At 36.5% G+C, this 17866-nt stretch overlaps 1 protein-coding gene and 1 pseudogene across 2 annotated transcripts in view; both read right to left on the reverse strand.

The window, feature by feature from the left end:
• Positions 1-7088, reverse strand: part of G2E3 (G2/M-phase specific E3 ubiquitin protein ligase) — a 63523-nt gene extending 56435 nt beyond the window's left edge. Inside the window, exon 1 of one of the 2 annotated variants that reach the window (XM_023501173.2) lies at positions 6916-7088. In XM_023501173.2, coding sequence (XP_023356941.1) covers positions 6916-6975 — 60 coding nt within the window. In that variant the 5' untranslated portion in view covers positions 6976-7088. The remainder of the gene's footprint in view (positions 1-6915) is intronic. The other variant, XM_023501178.2, reaches the window with a different exon arrangement.
• Positions 7057-17351, reverse strand: LOC111720161 (annotated as a pseudogene).
• Positions 17352-17866: the final 515 nt, after the last annotated feature.

Consider the following 17866-nt stretch of genomic DNA (forward strand, 5'->3'; position numbering starts at 1 on the left):
CCTTTCACTCCTTTCACATTTTCCTTATCATTCACTTTCTGACTCCCTCCCTCTAGATTGTTTCCTTGAGACCTGGATTTTTAAAATCTCTCAGCCTCCTTTTACACTCCTTTCACAGTTCACCAACATAGGTCTCTACTCCAATTGACTTTTGAATTGTCAGAACTGTCCCCAGCTGGGTGCTCTTTCCCTAAGGCTTGGTAGAGTAGTGCATAGCACTGCAACTCTCCTCCTTGCCCCAACAGGCACACTGGAACACACATTCCTGATGGCCTCATTTCTTCTGTTCCTCTCTTCTCTGACTTGTCATCAGCAATTTAGAATCCTTTTTTCCCAGTACCTGTTCTTCATTGCTTTGCAGGGCTGGAACTTCCAGGTTACAGCTTTGGGCAAGCAGGTTTTTATTCTGAAAGGGTTGTAGCCAAGCTGGCTTAGTAAAGTCTAAGCAAACACTTTTCTGTAGAGTGGGAGCAGGATTTCTTTGGCACTAGAAAAGAAGGAAGGAAGAAGAGGTGCTGCATGTGCTCAAGGTCAGGGAGCATCAGTTCCTGGATTTGGGTTTTTTAAAACCTTATTTTTGATTCTGGTTGTCTTAAGACTTTGGAGATAGTTAAAGCTACCTTATCGTTGACACACTATTTCTGTTTTGGAAAGGTTTGAAAGGTTGTAGGAATTGTTAAAAAGGTCTAATCTACCATTTTGTTGCTCATGGGACCTGGAAGTCCCTATTCTTTAGGTTTTAAAAGTCTTTGTAGAATGGTCCTAATCTATCCAGATTAATTGTACATTACATCCTACCCTATAGTTCAATATAGCTCACCTAGCTTTCTTCCTCACATAACACAGTTTTCTCCATTTGTGCTTTTGTACTAGAATTCCATGCCTGAAACACAATCTCTCACTTTCTCTTATTCATTGCCTCACAGATCTTGGTCTTCCTTCAAAATATAGCTCCAGGATCACAAGCATTTTCCATTTCCCCAATTGCCAATGGCCTCTTCTTAAAATCCTTCACAAAACTGAGAACTGAAGGGATATGTGAGATATAAAGTGGGAGCCAGAGTATGAGAATGTGATATATGACTCCACAGTAATATAAACTTTAATGTTAACAACAAAAGATGCTCTAATTATCCCATGGGAAAACATATGAGACCACGTAACACCCCTAATACTATGCTTTATTTGTTTTGTTTCTATATAACACCTGACCTGAGGGTGAAGTGGATGCCCATCAATTGGTAAATGATATATGAATGTAAAGGAATATTATTGTTCTATAAGAAATGATGAGCAGAGGGCAGCTAGATGGCACAATGGATAGAACACTGGCCCTGAAATCACGAAAACCCCAAATTCAAATCAGTTTCAGACACTTAACATTTATTAGCTGTGTGACCCTGGGCAAGTCACTTAACTCCAATTGGCAGGGAGGGATGGAAGGAAGGAAGGAAGGAGAGAGGGAGGGAGGGATGGAGGGAGGGGAAAGAAAGGGAGGGAGGGAGGGAGGAAGGAAGGAAAGAAGGAAGGAAGGAAGAAAGGAAGGAAGGAAAGAAGGAAGGAAAGAAGGAAGGAAGGAAGGAAAGAAGGAAGGAGGGACATACATATCCTTGGCATTTCCAATAGGCTTGGAATGGAAAATGTTATCCACAACCAGAGGAGAACTATGGCGACTGAATATGACTTGGAAGCATAATATTTTTAATTTTCCTTTGTTTTTTTTCCTTTCTCATGTTTTTTCCCTTTTGGAAATATTTACAAGAACTTAACATATTTAAACTATATCAAATTAATTGATATTTTGGGGAGGTAAGAAAGGGAGGGAGAAAATTTTGGAACAAAAAATCTTACAATATTTCCATGTATTTGGAAAATAAAATACTATTGAAAAATTTTTAAAATGTATTCTACTATGCATATCCTTAGATCCAGAAATACCACTACTAAGTTTATACACCAGATTTTTTTTTTAAAGGAAAAAAACTTATACATACAAAATTATGTTAGCCTCTTTGTTAGTGGCAAAGAATTGGAGTTTGAGGAAATGTTCATTAATGGGGAATGGCTAAAGAAGCTGTATATATGATTGTAATGGAAAACTATTGTATTATAAGAAATGACAAGAATGGTTTCAGAAAAACATGGAAAGACTTATATGAACCAATGCAAAGTGAAGTGAGAAGAATCAGAACAATGTATACAATAATAGCAATGTTATACACTGATCAACTGTGAATGATTTAGCTATTCTCAACAATACAATGATGCAAGATAATGCAAAAAGATTTATGATGAAAAATGCTATCCACTTCCAAAGAAAGAATTGATGAAGTCTGAATGAAGATTGAAGCTTAGTTTTTAAATTCTTTATTCTTCTCTCTCTCTCTTCCCCCCCCCCCCCCCCTTGGTCTTGTTTTCTTTTGCACAATAGCTAAAAGAGAAATATGCTTTGCATCCTACATATGTATAATCTATTGACCATTTCCTCTTAACTAGAAATTAAGAGATAACAGCAATTCAACATAAATGATCCACTGAATATAAATAAGATACAAAAACAACATAGTATCTTCCCTCAAGAAGATAAGATTCTATTAAAGGAAATACAACACATACAAATATAAGTATATATACAAAGTGATTTCAGAAGGGGCAGGAGCACTAATGACAACAGTGGGGGTTCAGCAAATACCATGTATAGGAAATTGCACCTGAGCTGGGTCTTAAGGGACACTAGCACATCTAAGAAGCTAAGGGTTTTGGTTTTTGTTTTTTGCTGAGGCAATTGGGTTCTGTAACTTGCCCAGGATCACACAGCCAGGAAGTGTTAAGTGTCTGAAACCAGATTTTGAATTCAGGTCCTCCTGACTTCAGGGTTTGTGCTCTATCCACTGCACCATCTAGCTGCCCCCAGAGGCCAAGGTTTATAAGGAGTACATGTGGGTACAACCTGTTCAAGGGCAAGAAAAATATAAAATGTCACATATAGAAAACAACTAGACAATTTTGGCTCAAATGTTGAATGAATTTTCTTAATTTGCTCCACCCCCTTGTCAGCCTTTTAATATGATATTCCCCAAGTTTCTTGATGTCTTTTCCTAATGTTCACTCCCTCCCTAAATAATAATTTGTTTACTCACAGCTTCAACTGCTACCTGTATGAAGATGATGACAATGTATTTCTTCCACTTAATAGCTCTTCTGAAAACCAGAACCACTCCACCAGTTGTTTACCAAATAACTCCATTTAAATGTCTCAGTTGCATAAATTAAACATAACAGAACCCTCACTTTTTTGTTCCCTAAAAAGGCTTTTCATTTTGATACTGTTTCTCTTTGTGGTATCAGCTTCAGTCTCATGTTTGTAACCTTTGGTAACTTTTTATCCATTCTTCTTATTCACTTCCCATATTTAATCAATAACCAAATCTTGTCAATTCCATTTCACATCTCTTCCAACCACATTATCCAAGGACAGCATCACACCTCACCAACTATCAAAATAAACTACTGCTACTTCCACTGTGCCCTCCTTATACAAGAGTACCATGGTGTTTCCAGAATTGGCTTTCTTATAGATTTGTTGTTGTTCAGTAATTTTAGTCCTGTCCAATCAGCTCTTTGTAATCACAATTAGAGTTTTCTTGGGGAAAATATTGGGAGTGATTTTCCATTTCCTTCTCCAACTCATTTTACAGATGAGGATATAAAGGCAAATAAGAGTTACATGCCCCAAATCATATGTCTGAGGCCTGATTTGAACTCAGGTCTTCCTGATCCCAAGTCTGGAATCTCTCTACTAGCCGCCGCATCTGGCCTGCGGGCTGTAGTTTGAGAATGCCTGCTAAGTAGTCTGTGCTCCAAACAAACTGAATTAAAAGACACGAAGCGGTGGAATAGAAAAAGGAACTGGTTCTGAAGAAAAACAAGTCACACTCTCCCTCATCCATTTTCCTCCTCCCCATGGTACAACATAAAGATTGGTCTAGGTCAGGGGTCCTCAAACTACGGCCCGCGGGCCAGATGCAGCAGCTGAGGACGTTTATCCCCCTCACTCAGGACTATGAAGTTTCTTTATTTAAAGACCCACAAAACAAAATTTTTGTTTTTACTGTAGTCCGGCCCTCCAACAATCTGAGGGACAGTGAACTGGCCCCCTATTTAAAAAGTTTGAGGACCCCTGGACCTGGTAGTCATCTCTTGAGATCCCTACTAGTTCTAATTCTATAATCCTAATCTCTGGAATCTCTCATGCCATAAATTCTTCTTACACTTTGACTTTATGGTATTTCCTATACCAAGAATTCACCTTCATCTACTGAATTCCGACCTAACTTTTAAAATTTCCAACCAAATGTTAAAAAATTCATCTACAATACTTTCTCTAATTTGAACACTCTCCCCATTTCCTTTTAAATCTAGTATAGTAATTTGTTTTTCAACTGCTCAATGCACTTCATAAGTAATACATGTTTTCTGTTGGTAGTGTATTTCTATTAAACAGTAAGCACTATGAGGTCCAGAACAATATCTTAATTTTGTGCAGGGAAATACAAAAATGTCTAGCTTAGCATACGGGCACAGAGAATGTAAGAAATGTTTACTAAAAGAAACAGTATGTGTTCTACATATAACATTGCCTATACTGATGAACCGATAAAAGTCAAATAGTAGAGGAAAAAGCACCAAACTGGAATCCAAAACACTCAAAGTGAAATCTCAATTTTCCCAATTACTAACTTTGTAACCTTTGTGAAATCAATTCATCTTTCTGAGTCTCAGTGATTCTATAAAAGAAGGCTGAAATAGATGATCACTAAAAGCCCTTCCAGCTCCAAATCCCCATTTCCTTTCAATCAACCAAGACACTTTCATTAAGTGTCTGCAAAGTAGCAGACACAAAAAATTGAGAGGATACAAATTCAACAACCTGAGCCTCAAGGAGCTTTCCTTCCAAAGGAGGGAGACAATACATATACATTAGCAAGTATAAAATATATACAAAACAAATAGAAGATAATGGGTGAGGGATTAGAAATGATCATGAAAGGGTCTCTGTAAATTATGCTTAACTTCTGAAGTGAATTAGGACTTTTCTGAGCAGAGGTGCCTTCTCTGCAAGGGAAAGAGGGTAACAACCAATGTTAAGGTCATTCCTATGATCATCAAAATGGATGGAGAATATAAAACTTTTTATTTCTAACGCATTCATCCAAAGCACTCAAATAAAGCATTACCATCTATTGTGAAATATTGAAGTGGTGAGCTTTGTCCAGTCATCAATGAAATAGGGAGGTACTATTATGCTTTCTTATGAGGGGAAGTGTGATTTAATGAATAGAAGGTAGAAGTCAGTAAGACCCAAGTTTCAAGTCTAGCCTCTGGCCCTGGAAAATCATTAAATTTCTTAATGCCCAAAGCAGATACTGACCAGCATTCATCCAAGGAGTTTGTTTCCTGAGTTTTTCTTTGCTTACAATAAATCTTTAGAAAGTATCAAAACTAAATGAACCCCAAACCTTCATTTTAATATGTTCTTATTGCTAATGCTGAGGTTGGCATTATCCCTGAGAACTGAGTAAAATGACAGAGAAGCTATCTTTTTGTGCTAGTTAATTAACATTATTGGTTGTTTGCAGTAATGAATGTTTTAATGCCCACATTGTGCTAATCATTCCATCGAACTAAAAAATACTGTCCTGATAAAAGCTACTTCATATTCACTTGGCAGTTTTCATTGCTGCAAGATGTACAATATTTAAAGTTTAATTTATGGTTGAGCTAAAAGACACTTGTTTTGTAATAAGCTAGAGTTCTGAAAATTCAGGATTGTCAAACATGATTAAAAAATTTAATTCTAGACAATAGTGTGTGTGTGATTAAAATTTCTGATTTCAATAACAGGACAGAAGGTGAAAAGGCAGGGCTGCGGTTCTGTTTGTTTTGTTCCTTTATTATCAAACAACAAAGACCTCCGAAACTTGGGGCAGATCTCATTTCAGCCCAAAGGCACCCGTCTGGAATTTAAATAAAGCAAAGGAGTCGGATTTTTTGCGGTAAGGAAAAATGTTAATGTGTGTCTGGTTTTTTTTTTTTTTTTAAATAAGATTCTGCTAGACCAAAGGATACTCAGATTTCAGTCTAAATCCCCCAAAGATTTTAAAGAATAGACACTCCCCTAGCACTCTATCCCCAGACCTACAACTTAAGGCTAGAAGTCATGATTTTTTTGTATAGGAATTTTTCACCCAGAAACTGTTCCAAACAACAGGAGAGGAATGAGAGGAAGAAGGATTGCTGAGGTAGTTCCAACCCTAATCTTCCATTCTGCATTTCCTGAATTTTTCACTTTAAAAAGACAAAACAAAACCCAAAACAAATCAACAACTACAACAAAGCAGAACTAGCAGCGACCAAGAAGAGCCCTACTTATGGAATGGGACTTACATTCCCTGACATGGATTTCAACTAATCTCCTAGGAAACACTAGCAAGTTTCTAGAAAGAAATGAATTGTTGTAAATTCAGACTGTTGGTGTTGAAATTGCATTCTACAAATTGCAAAGCCTCAGACACACGCACGCCGAGGTTTAAGACAGAGGACAAAGAGCAGCCCACTGGTACTACCCATCCGATGACCAGGAGCTTACTCTCCCTCCCCCCCCCTCCCCCCGTCCCTCCAAACGCAGGGCTTCCATTTCCCATATCCACAACTTGCGGTGGGGGACAACTCTGTTCACGATCCTTCCAGCACTCCCCACCTCCAGCACCCATCCCACCCCCAGCTTTCCGCCCCCAAGCATCCTTGGAGCTGACCAGCGCAAGGTAGAAGAGTGACAAGATCATTCAGTTAGCCCGGAGGCCCTCCAAGCCCAGGCAAAAAAAAATGTCCTGAACTCGTTTCTCGGAGACTCACCGAGGAAGCTGCCGGGAGACCTCCACAGGGCCCAGCGGCGACAATTTCTATTTTTTCCATCCCTTTCCTCCTCCTCTTTCTCCTCAGGCAGCCGCGAGAACCCCGATCTGAACCCCGACCAACGGCCCCGAAGATTCAAATTTAACCGACTTCCGCCTGCATCCCGGAAGGGGACTGCGGCCCCCACCAATCAATCTGGGCTAGGAGACGGCGGGGACGGGGGAATGGGGGATGGGATGGTGGGGGGGCGGAGTAGGGGAGGGAAGTGGCTGCTGGAGGAAGCTCTCCTCCCTGGCTCCTGTCGGCCCGCGCCCTTCCCTCTTCCCCCTTCCTAGAACCCCCATTTAGAAATCCAGCCTGCATAGGGGAAGGAGGCTTCCCGCCGGACTGGCAAGTGTGGGAAAATGGGGAGGAGAAAATAGGGCGACCTCCAGGCAAAGTCCTCAAGTTTCCCTGCGCTTCCCAGCGGGACTAGGAGTTCTAATGTCCTGGATCCCTGAAACAATCTTGAAAGCTATGAACCCCTTTCCTGATTAATGTTTTTAAATGCATGAAATTTAATGCAAGGATTACAAAGATAATCTATTATATCGAAGTAGTTATAAAAATATATTTGTATTTATATGAGCAGGGACTCTGGTGAATTGTAAAATATTCCCTGTTTTTATGTGTCTAAAGAGGGGGAGGGTAGAGAAATAATGGGATATGGCATATGTACATACATGTATGCATATATACCACTAGATGTATTATGTTTATGTGTCTATCAGAAATTCATAGTACTCTCTACAATGCATATATATTTTACAAAGTTGACCCCATCTCTTGCTTCTGTGTGTCTTAAGACAGGAAGGGTGGAAAGATCAACACTATACCGTGCTTGAAAAAAGCTGAATCCTTCCTTGTAAGGAACCGTCAATTTTAGAAGTTTTAGATAAGGAAGCGTCATAGAACAGTCAGACTTGTAGTTAGTGAGAACTAGGAGATTCAAGCCCAGATTTTTCTAACTTCAATTCTGAATACTGTTTCCATTCTTTCTCCGGTCTTTGCTCTAGAATGTAAATGTAATGCCTGTCAAATAAAATGTTTTCCTCCCAAAGTTACACACACACACACACACACACACACACACACACCGCTGCGCAATCCTAATTATATTCCTTTTTTTCATTATTGCATCTCATTGCAACTCTGATTAGGAAAAATACAACAAATTGATTCACTGGTACGCAGGATGAACACATATGCCCAACCTCGGAATTTCAAAAAAAAGTAATCAGATTAGCAAGGACACGTTTACGAAGTGACAGTTCCTTAAAAGAATTCTGCTCTTTTTGACCACTGAGTACCTAGTGTTGGTCTCCCTTTATCTCTCTACCCTTCCCCTCTTAATACAGACAATACTTTGTTGCGTTGATTTCCTAGGTCTCCAAGACTACCCTCTCTACATAATGGATTTTTAAGTGGCGACTTCCTTCCCTTTCATAGTCTCAGAACTAGGTTTTAGACTAGGAAGTACCTTAGAAATATGGTCTAATTTATAGTTAATGAGGACTTCAAAAGACTCAAGCTCAGATTTTTTCTAAGTCCAAATCTGATCACTTTTCCTGCTATACCATTCTTTCTCCCATATCTATGAAGCTGGCTCCTATGTCCATCTTAGAATAAGAGAGTAACACCAAAAGATTATAGAAATCCAAGTAGCACAGTCTTTGAAACTTATTTCCTTATGGGGTCCAATACATAACTAGATGGTATTTTTAAGCAAACAAATAAATCTGAGACTTATACAGTTCATAAAGCTATGGAATAGTCTTTAATCGTCCTCACTCTGCTTCTAATTCTTTTGATATTAATTTTCCTTAGAGACAAAAACAAAAATCCCTAGAATCCTTTCTTTTTTTCCTCTAACTTTACACTCTTTTAACCCAATAAGTCTATTGAAGCTCTCCAAAAATGGTCTTTGTTTCCCTTTAATTCTTCTCTATTTCTTCAAATATTCTTTAGATAAAGTAGTTCTGAGAACATAACATCATGCTGCTTTCTCTCCCACATGTACAATTTGTTATGATCTAGGTTGAACTCTGAAATTCAGAAATTTTAAATTAGTGTTCTATAGCTAAAAAACACAAAAAATATAGCTATTACTCAGACATTACTCCTTTTTATTTTCCTTTTTACAGTAGGAATTTGACAGTCACCAACAAACATGTATATTTCCATGAGTGGATAACAGGGAAGGGGACTGTATATGATTATAAATGATTTATTTTTTAAAGCATATAATAAGTTTAACATTATAGTATCAATATTTTTCTGCATATCTGCATCCTCCCTGAACTTCCTTCTCTGTATTTTTAAAAGGTCCCATTGATACCTTTGTAAAGTGTCTTTGTGTATCTGTGTATGTTGCCCAGTCTGTCAACAATCAACAAGCAAAATAAATGCTACTACATAATAAAAATCATCTACTATGACCTATGAATTGGGCTAAGCACTAAGTATACAAAGAAAAACATTTTAAAAGTCTCTGCTCTTAAGGAGCTCAGGCTAATAGAAACTATGCAAACTATGTACAAGCAAGATCTACACAAGATAAACTGGAGATAATCAATAAAGAGAAGGCACTAGCATTAAGGGGGATCAGGCATGAATTCTTGTAGAAGGTAGAATTTTATCTGGGACCTGAAGGAAGCTAGAGAAGCCAGTAGGGAAAGACGAGGAGGGAGTTCCAGGCAAGGGAGAGTGAGTTAAGTGATGTATTCTGTTTAAAAAACCATAAGGAAACCAGTATCAGAATAAACGAGAGTGTGTAGGAGATAAGAAAAAACCCTGGAAAGGTAGGAGGGGGCCAGATTATGAAGGACTTAGAATATTTGAGGATTTTATATTCCTAGAAATCATAAGGAATCCCTGGAGTTTATTGAAAAATAAACAGTTTTTGTGCATACTCTTTGATCCAGCAGTGTTACTACTATGCTTATATCCCAAAGAGATCATAAAGAAGGGTTGTTTGTGGCAGCCCTCTTTGTGGATGCCCATCAATTGGAGAATGGCTGAATAAATTGTGGTAAATGAATATTATGGAATATTATTGTTCGGTAAGAAATGACCAACAGGATGATTTCAGAAAGGCCTGGAGAGACTTACACGAACTGATGCTGAGTGAAATGAGCAGGACCAGGAGATCATTATATACTTCGACAACAATACTATATGATGACCATTTCTGATGGACCTGGCCATCCTCAGCAACAAGATCAACCAAATCATATCCAATGGAGCAGTAATGAACTGAACCAGCTACACCCAGAGAAAGAACTCTGGGAGATGACTAAGAACCATTACATTGAATTCCCAATCCCTATATTTTTGCCTGCCAGCATTTTGGATTTCCTTCACAGGCTAATTGTACGATATTTCAGAGTCCGATTCTTTTTGTACAGCAAAATAATGGTTTGATCATGTATATTTATTGTGTATCTAATTTATACTTTAATATATTTAACATCTACTGGTCATCCTGCCATCTAGGGGAGGGGGTGGGGGAAAGGAGGGGAAAAATTGGAACAAAAGGTTTGGCAGTTGTCAATGCTGTAAAATTACCCATACATATAACTTGTAAATAAAAGGCTATTAAAAATAAATAAATAAAATAAATTTTGAGTTAAAAAAGAAAGAAAGAAAGAAAAAGAAACAGTTTTCTTTATGTGTCCAACAAGCAGGAGCTAAATATACTGTAAATTCTTCTGCATACCCATCTTCTACAGGACTGGGAGCAAAAGATGGGGATAATGAATCTTGCTGCTTCGCTTTCCTCAGAGAGATGATATGAGGTTAGAATAATATTTATCCAACCTCTTAAATATTGCTAGCCTAAACCAGTAGTGTTATCAGTCTTATCTTTCCAATAGAAACAAGGCCCATGAATCCATACATAAGGATCCCTGAGGATCATTATTGTATTGTTTTTAAAATTCAATTCCATAGACATTTATTAAGTGTCTGCTATGGGCCAACTATAGGCAACTAGGTGACAACAGATAGAGCTCTGGTCCTGGAGTCAGAAAGACTTGAGTTCAAATCCAGCCTCAGGTGCTATCTGTGTAAGCCTGGACAAGTCAATTAACCCTGTTTGCCTCAATTTACACTATAAAATGAGAAGGAAATGGCAGACCGTTCCAGTATTTTTGCCAAGAAAACTGAAAATGAGGTCACAAAGAGTCAGAACTGACATGACTGAATAACAAAAATGTGCCAGGCATTGTGAGAAGTGCTGGGGATACAATAAGGAAAAGAGTATAGTCACTATCTTCAAGGAGCATACAATCTAAGGAAGATAACACACAAAAGGAGGCTGGAAAAGTGGGAGAGAATCAGAGGGTACCTGGAGCATTTTGTTTATTCTTTTTTTGTGTATTTGTTTTTTAGATTTCTCATTCATTCATTTAATAATTCCCCCAGTTACCTTTTTTTTTTTTACATTAAAATTTTTTTTTGAGTTTCAGATTCTTTCCCTTATCTCCACCCCTAGCTCCCGTTAAGAGACCATACGTGAAGTTATGTGAAAACTCATGTTGTGCATGCTGTGAAAGAAAACATTTATTGACCCTCCCCATTAAAAAACCTTCAAGAAAAATAAAGTTAAAGAGAGATAGAGAGATAGTATGATTCAATTTGTATTCAGATATAATCAGTTTTTTCTTTGAGTATGGATAGGATTTTCATCATAATTCCTTTAGTGTAGTTGTGGATCATTGTACTGCTGAGAATAGCAAAATCACTTACAATTGGTTATTTCAGAGCATTGCTCTGAACTAAAAAGCTATTAGAAATAATCCACAACTTTAGCAAAGTTGCAGGATACAAAATAAATCCACATAAATCATCAGCATTTTCATATAACACTTACAAAATCCAATAGCAAGAGATACAAAGAGAAATTCCAAAAAAAAAAAAAAAAAGAGAAATTCCATTTAAAATAACTGTCAATAATATAAAATATCTGAAATCTATCTGCCAAGGGAAAGTCAGGAATGATATGAGCAAAACTATAAAACACTTTCCACACAAATGAAGTCAGATCTAAACAACTGGAAAAATATTAAATGCTCTTGGATAGGTCAAGCTAATATAATAAAGATGATAATACTCTCCAAAGCAATCTATTTAGTGCTACACCAATCAAACTCCCAAGAAACTATCTTACTGACCTAGAAAAAACAACAACAAAATTCATCTGGAAGAACAGAAGGTCAAAAATTTCAAGGGAACTAATGTTAAAAATATTTTTAAAAAATCAAATGAAGGTGGCCTCGCTGTACCAGATCTAAAACTATATTAATAAAGCAGTGGTCATCAAAACCATTTGGTACTGGCTAAGAAATAGACTAGTTGATCAGTGGAATAGGTTAGATTCACAGGATAAAATAGTCTTAAAAACTATAGCAATGTAATGTTTGACAAACCCAAAGACCCCAGCTTTTGGGATAAGAATTCATTATTTGACAAAAACTGCTGGGAAAATTGGAAACTAATAGGGCAGAAACTAGGCACTGACCCATACTTAACACCATATGTCAAGATAAGGTCAAAATGGGTTCATGATCTAGGCATAAAGAATGAGATTATAAATAAATTAGAAGAGCATAGGATAGTTTACCTCTCAAACCTGTGGAGGAAGAAGGAATTTGTGATCAAAGAAGAACTAGAAATCATTATTGATCACAAAATAGAAAATTTTGATTATGTTAAGTTAAAAAGTTTTTGTACAAACAAAACTAATGCAGACAAAATTAGAAGGGAAGCAATAAACTGAGAAAACATTTTTTACATTCAAAAGTTCTGATAAAGGCCTCATTTCTAAAATATATAGAGAATTGACTCAAATTTATAAGAAATCAAGCCATTCTCCAATTAATAAATGGTTGAAGGATATGAACAGACAATTTTCAGATGAAGAAATTGAAACTATTTATAGTCAAATGAAAAGGTGCTACAAATCATTATTGATCAGAGAAATGCAAATTAAGACAACTTTGACATACCACTACACACCTCTCAGATTGGCTAAGATGACAGGAAAAGAAAATGACTAATGTTGGAGGGGATGTGGGAAAACTGGGACACTGATGCATTGTTGGTGGAATTGTGAACTAATCCAACCCTTCTGGAGAAGAATTTGGAACTATGCTCAAAAAGTTATCTAACTGTGCATACCCTTTGATTGAGCAGTGTTACTACTGGGCTTATATCCCAAAGAGACCTTAAAGAAGGGAAAGGGTCCCACATGTGCAAAAATGTTTGTGGTAGCCCTTTTTGTAATGGCTAGAAACTGGAAATTGAATGCATACCCATCAATTAAAAAATGGCTGAACAAATTGTGGTATATGAATGTTATAGAATATTATTGTTCTGTAAGAAATGACCAGCAGGATGATTTCAGGGAGGCCTGGAGAGACTTACATGAATTGATGCTAAGTGAAATAAGCAAAACCAAGAAATCATTATACATGGCAACAACAAGGTTATACAATGATCAACTCTGATGGATATGGCTCTCTTCAACAATGAGATGATTCAAACCAGTTCCAATTGTTCAGTAAAGAAGAAAATCAGCTACACCTAGAGAGTGAACTATGGGAAATGAGTGGGGACTACAACATAACATTTCCACTTTTTCTGTTATTGTTTGCTTGCATTTTTGTTTTCCTTCTCAGGTTTTTTTTCTTTCTTTCTAGATCCAATTTTCCTTATACAGCAAGATAACTATCTATCTATCTATCTATATACATATATATATATACATACACATACACATATGTATATTATATATATATATATAGGATTTAACATATACTTTAACATATTTAATATGTATTGGACTAACTGCCATCTAGGGAAGGAGGTGGGGGGAAGGAGGGGAAAAGTTGGAACAGAAGATTTTGCAAGAGTCACTGTTGAAAAATTATCCATGCATATGCTTTGTAAATAAAAATTATAATAATAATAAATAAATAAAATGACTTACTATGTTAAAAAAAAAAAAAGAGAGAGAGAGAGAAGAGAGCTGTTACAAACATTTTTGTACATAGGTCCCTTTCCTCTTCCCCCCCCCCCCCCCCCACTCCTTTTAAAAATCTTTTTTGGTACTCATGCCTAGTGGTATTGTTAGGTCAAAGGATGTGCCTGGATTTATAACCCTTTGGATGAAGATCACATCTTTTGATTGTTTGTCAATTTGGGCATAGCTCTTTTTCCAATTTTTTTTGACAATTTTTAATGATAGCTTTTATTTTCAAAATATATGCAAAGATAGTTTTCAACATTCACTTTTGCAAAACTTTGTGTTTCAAATTTTTCTCCCTTCCTTTCCCCCACCTTCCCTCCCCTAGATAGCAAGCAATCCAATATAGGCTAAACATGTGCAATTCTTCTAAACATATTTCCACATTAATCATGCTGCACAAGAAAAATCAGATCAAAAAGAAAAAAAATGAGAAAGAAAAAAAGCAAGCAAACAACAAAAAGGTAAAAATACTATGTTGTTATCCATGTTCAGCCCCCATATTCCTCTTTCCGGATGCAGATGGCTCTTTCCATCACAAGTCTATTAGAATTGGCCTAAATCACGTCATTGCTGAAAATAATGACTTATTTTTAAAAATAAATTTGATTCATTTTCCTCTGTTTAAAAAATGAGGCCTTAGGGAAACTTGCTTCAAAATTCTTTTTACAATTACTATTGCTATGTGTATTCTCCACTTCCCCTCCCCGCCCAATTTATTCTATTCTCTCTCTCCTTTCACCTTGCTCATCCTCAAAATGCTATTGACCACCCCTCCCCCAATATATCCTCTCTTTTATCACCCTCCTCCCTTCCCATATCCCATTTTCCACCTATTATCCTGCAGGGTAAGATAGATTTCTATACTCATATTGAGTGTGTATGTAATTTCTCGTGTGGGGCATCTTATTTAAAGGAGTAAAAATCAAGTAGTTTTAGATGGAAAATTAAATGAATAGAAAATCCAAATCCTTTCTGTATTCTATAAAGAAAAGCTTTGGGAGGAATTCAGTGCTGTATCCTTCCAATCCTTTAATCAGAGAGTATAGAAGATTGAGGAAAGGTGGGAAGGTATTGGCTATTTAAGACTGATTTAGCCAAAATGTTATATTTTTTAAGTTTTATTGTATTTTTATTTATTTATTTATTTTTACTATTTCCCATTACATTTTTACATTATATCTGATTTGGGTTACAATTAAGAGTGTTGCTGGCCATGTGTCTAGGGGAAATAACTTAAATTCAAACTACATTTCCTGCTTGTTTTGTCTTTAATCTGGAAAAAAGTGCCCCAAGTTATATATATGAAGGCTTCATTCTCTTCTAAACCAAATGCCAGCTACACATAACTACCACACAGAGTGAATAGCAAACAGAAGCAATTAGATAGGAAATTGAAATTCAAGAAGTTATACCAATTATAATACACCATACAATAAGTAGACTGAATTATCTCTCTTAAGAGAAGCTGTTACTTTTTACATAGTACATTTGATCTTGCAGGTTTTTCTGAGAGTATTCTGTTTATCATTTCTTATAGCACAATAGTATTCCATCATAATCACGGACCACTGACTTCAAGGCCAGTGTTCTATCCACTGCACCAACAACAGCACACATATATTTGTTTGTTTGGCAAGGCAATTGAAATTAAGTGAGTTGCCTAGGCCTAGATAGTTAAGAAGTGTTAAGTGACTAAGTCAATTTTCAACTCAGGTCCTCCTGATTCCAGGGTCAGGCGCTATCCACTGCGCCATCTAGCTGCTGGACTGTGGAATTTTCTTGGAAGTTCCACTGATGGGACTAGCGAGACTTTCTTTTAAAGTTTGTAATTCATACTGCTAAGTAAATGTTGAGCCAGTCATTTTTTTAATAAAGAGTTGTGGGTTTTTCTTTCTTCTAAACTTTCTGTTTTAATATATATCTGGCAGGGAAAGAAGAGGACAGACAGGAAAAATTCATATTCAAATTATTCACTGATGAGGTATAAGAACTTACTAATTTCAAAGTCAGAGGACCTAGCTTTTTCCTTCAACCTAACAGTTTTATACAAATAGCACCTAATTTTACGTAGTCCCACAGTATTGTTGAAGGTTCCAAATTCTTTTTTCTTAATAGTAATAGTATTTTTTCAATTACATGTAAAGATAATTTTTAACATTCATTTTTTAAAATTTTGATTCCAATTTTTCTTCCTCTATTCTTTTCTAAAACAATAAGCAATTTGATATAGGTTGTAGATGTTCAATCGTGTAAAACATTTCCATATTACTCATGTTGTGAAAGAAGAAAAAGACCAAAAGGAAAAAAAATAAAGAAAAGTGAAAATGGTATATTTTAATCTGTATTCAGAATCCCTCAATTCTTTCTCTTAATGTAGATTGCATTTTCCATCATGAGTCCTTTGGACTGGTCTTAGATTATTGTATTTATGAGAAAAGCTAATTTGTTCATAGTTGATCATCAAATAATATTGTTGTTACCATTTGCAAGGTCTTCTGGTTCTGCTCATTTCACTTTACATCAGTTCATGTTAAGTCTTTTCATGTTTGTCAAAAGTTATGCAATCTAAGTAACTACTAGTGAATTATAAATATAATTCTATTTATATAATTTCCAAAATAATTTTTATTATTAGGATTCTGTACTTTAGTTCCTTCTTCTGTACAGTCTTGGTATCTCAGAACTAACCAGCACATCTTGACATACCTTTTGTCCCACTGGGACATCTTGAATAGTGGATAATTTTCTTATATGCTTCTGATTATTTCCTCTGAGGGGATGTTCTGCAGGATTCATGGGCACACCCTGGATATAAAGGCAGCCATTTCTCTTGGCCTTATATTTGTGGTAGGCATGATTTGCTTTATGGATGGATTTATCAATATGACCTCCTCCAGCAACAACACTAACCATAGTTTTACAGAAATCACTTTTTAAAAGCCTGAAGGTATTTCATTAATGTTTTCTTAGTTTCAGGAATTGGGCAAGTAGCATAGTTTCCAGATGCATGGGCAAGCTTACCCTGCCTCCAGGCATTTTTCTTTCTAGACAGCACAAAATGGTCCCTTCAGGCATAGTACCAATTGTGAGGACATTGCCAATGTTGAGTTAAGCTTTCTTACCACAATACATAAACTCCCCAATATGAATGTCTTTGACAACAATGAAAAACTCTTTCCTCTTTTTAAATCAGTAAGAATCCCAGAAAGCTGCTTTGCAAGAGGAACATCTGGCCTAGACCATGGATTATGTCTTTGATGTAGCCATGTTTTTGGCAAGGTCACCAATCTAGAGCTTGGTGGTCCCTTTCTTGGGCTTCATGTGAGTAAGCCAGAAAGGCCAAGTCTGTACCTTCTTCTTCACCCATGTAGCTTTTGGGATTCTGAAAAACTTCTGTTTGCAATAGAAAAGTCACAATTGAATAGTAGGGTAAGCTTTTTTGGCAGCCTGACTTTCTATATTAACACAGTTGGAGTCTCTGGGGCTGCCTCATTTTAGGGGCAATGATAAACTAGTCAGGTGATATTAAAGTATTTAATGCTAATTGCTAAATAGGAAAAAGGGACAGTTTAGGGGAACTACAAAGCCAACCTTTCCATACTTCTTGTTCACATGATCTTGAGTGTCCACATTGGTAGCTTCATGGGTTGTAGTCTATATTAGTGATTCTGCCCTTGGACTTGAAAAGAAAATCAGAAAAAATCTTCCCTTTTGCTTTTAAAGATATGCAGAAGAGAATCAGGCTTATTGTGTCTGAACTGCTATCAACTCAGTTTTTTTGCTAAGTATTCCAGTAGAGATTAAGAATCAGAGCACAAGGGGTGAAATGAAAACAATTTTGATTGCCAGCAATTGTATCCAAAAATTTTTAAGACTCAATTC

This window comes from Sarcophilus harrisii, chromosome 2 (assembly GCF_902635505.1).
Source record: "Sarcophilus harrisii chromosome 2, mSarHar1.11, whole genome shotgun sequence".
In the NCBI taxonomy this organism is placed as follows: domain Eukaryota; kingdom Metazoa; phylum Chordata; class Mammalia; order Dasyuromorphia; family Dasyuridae; genus Sarcophilus; species Sarcophilus harrisii.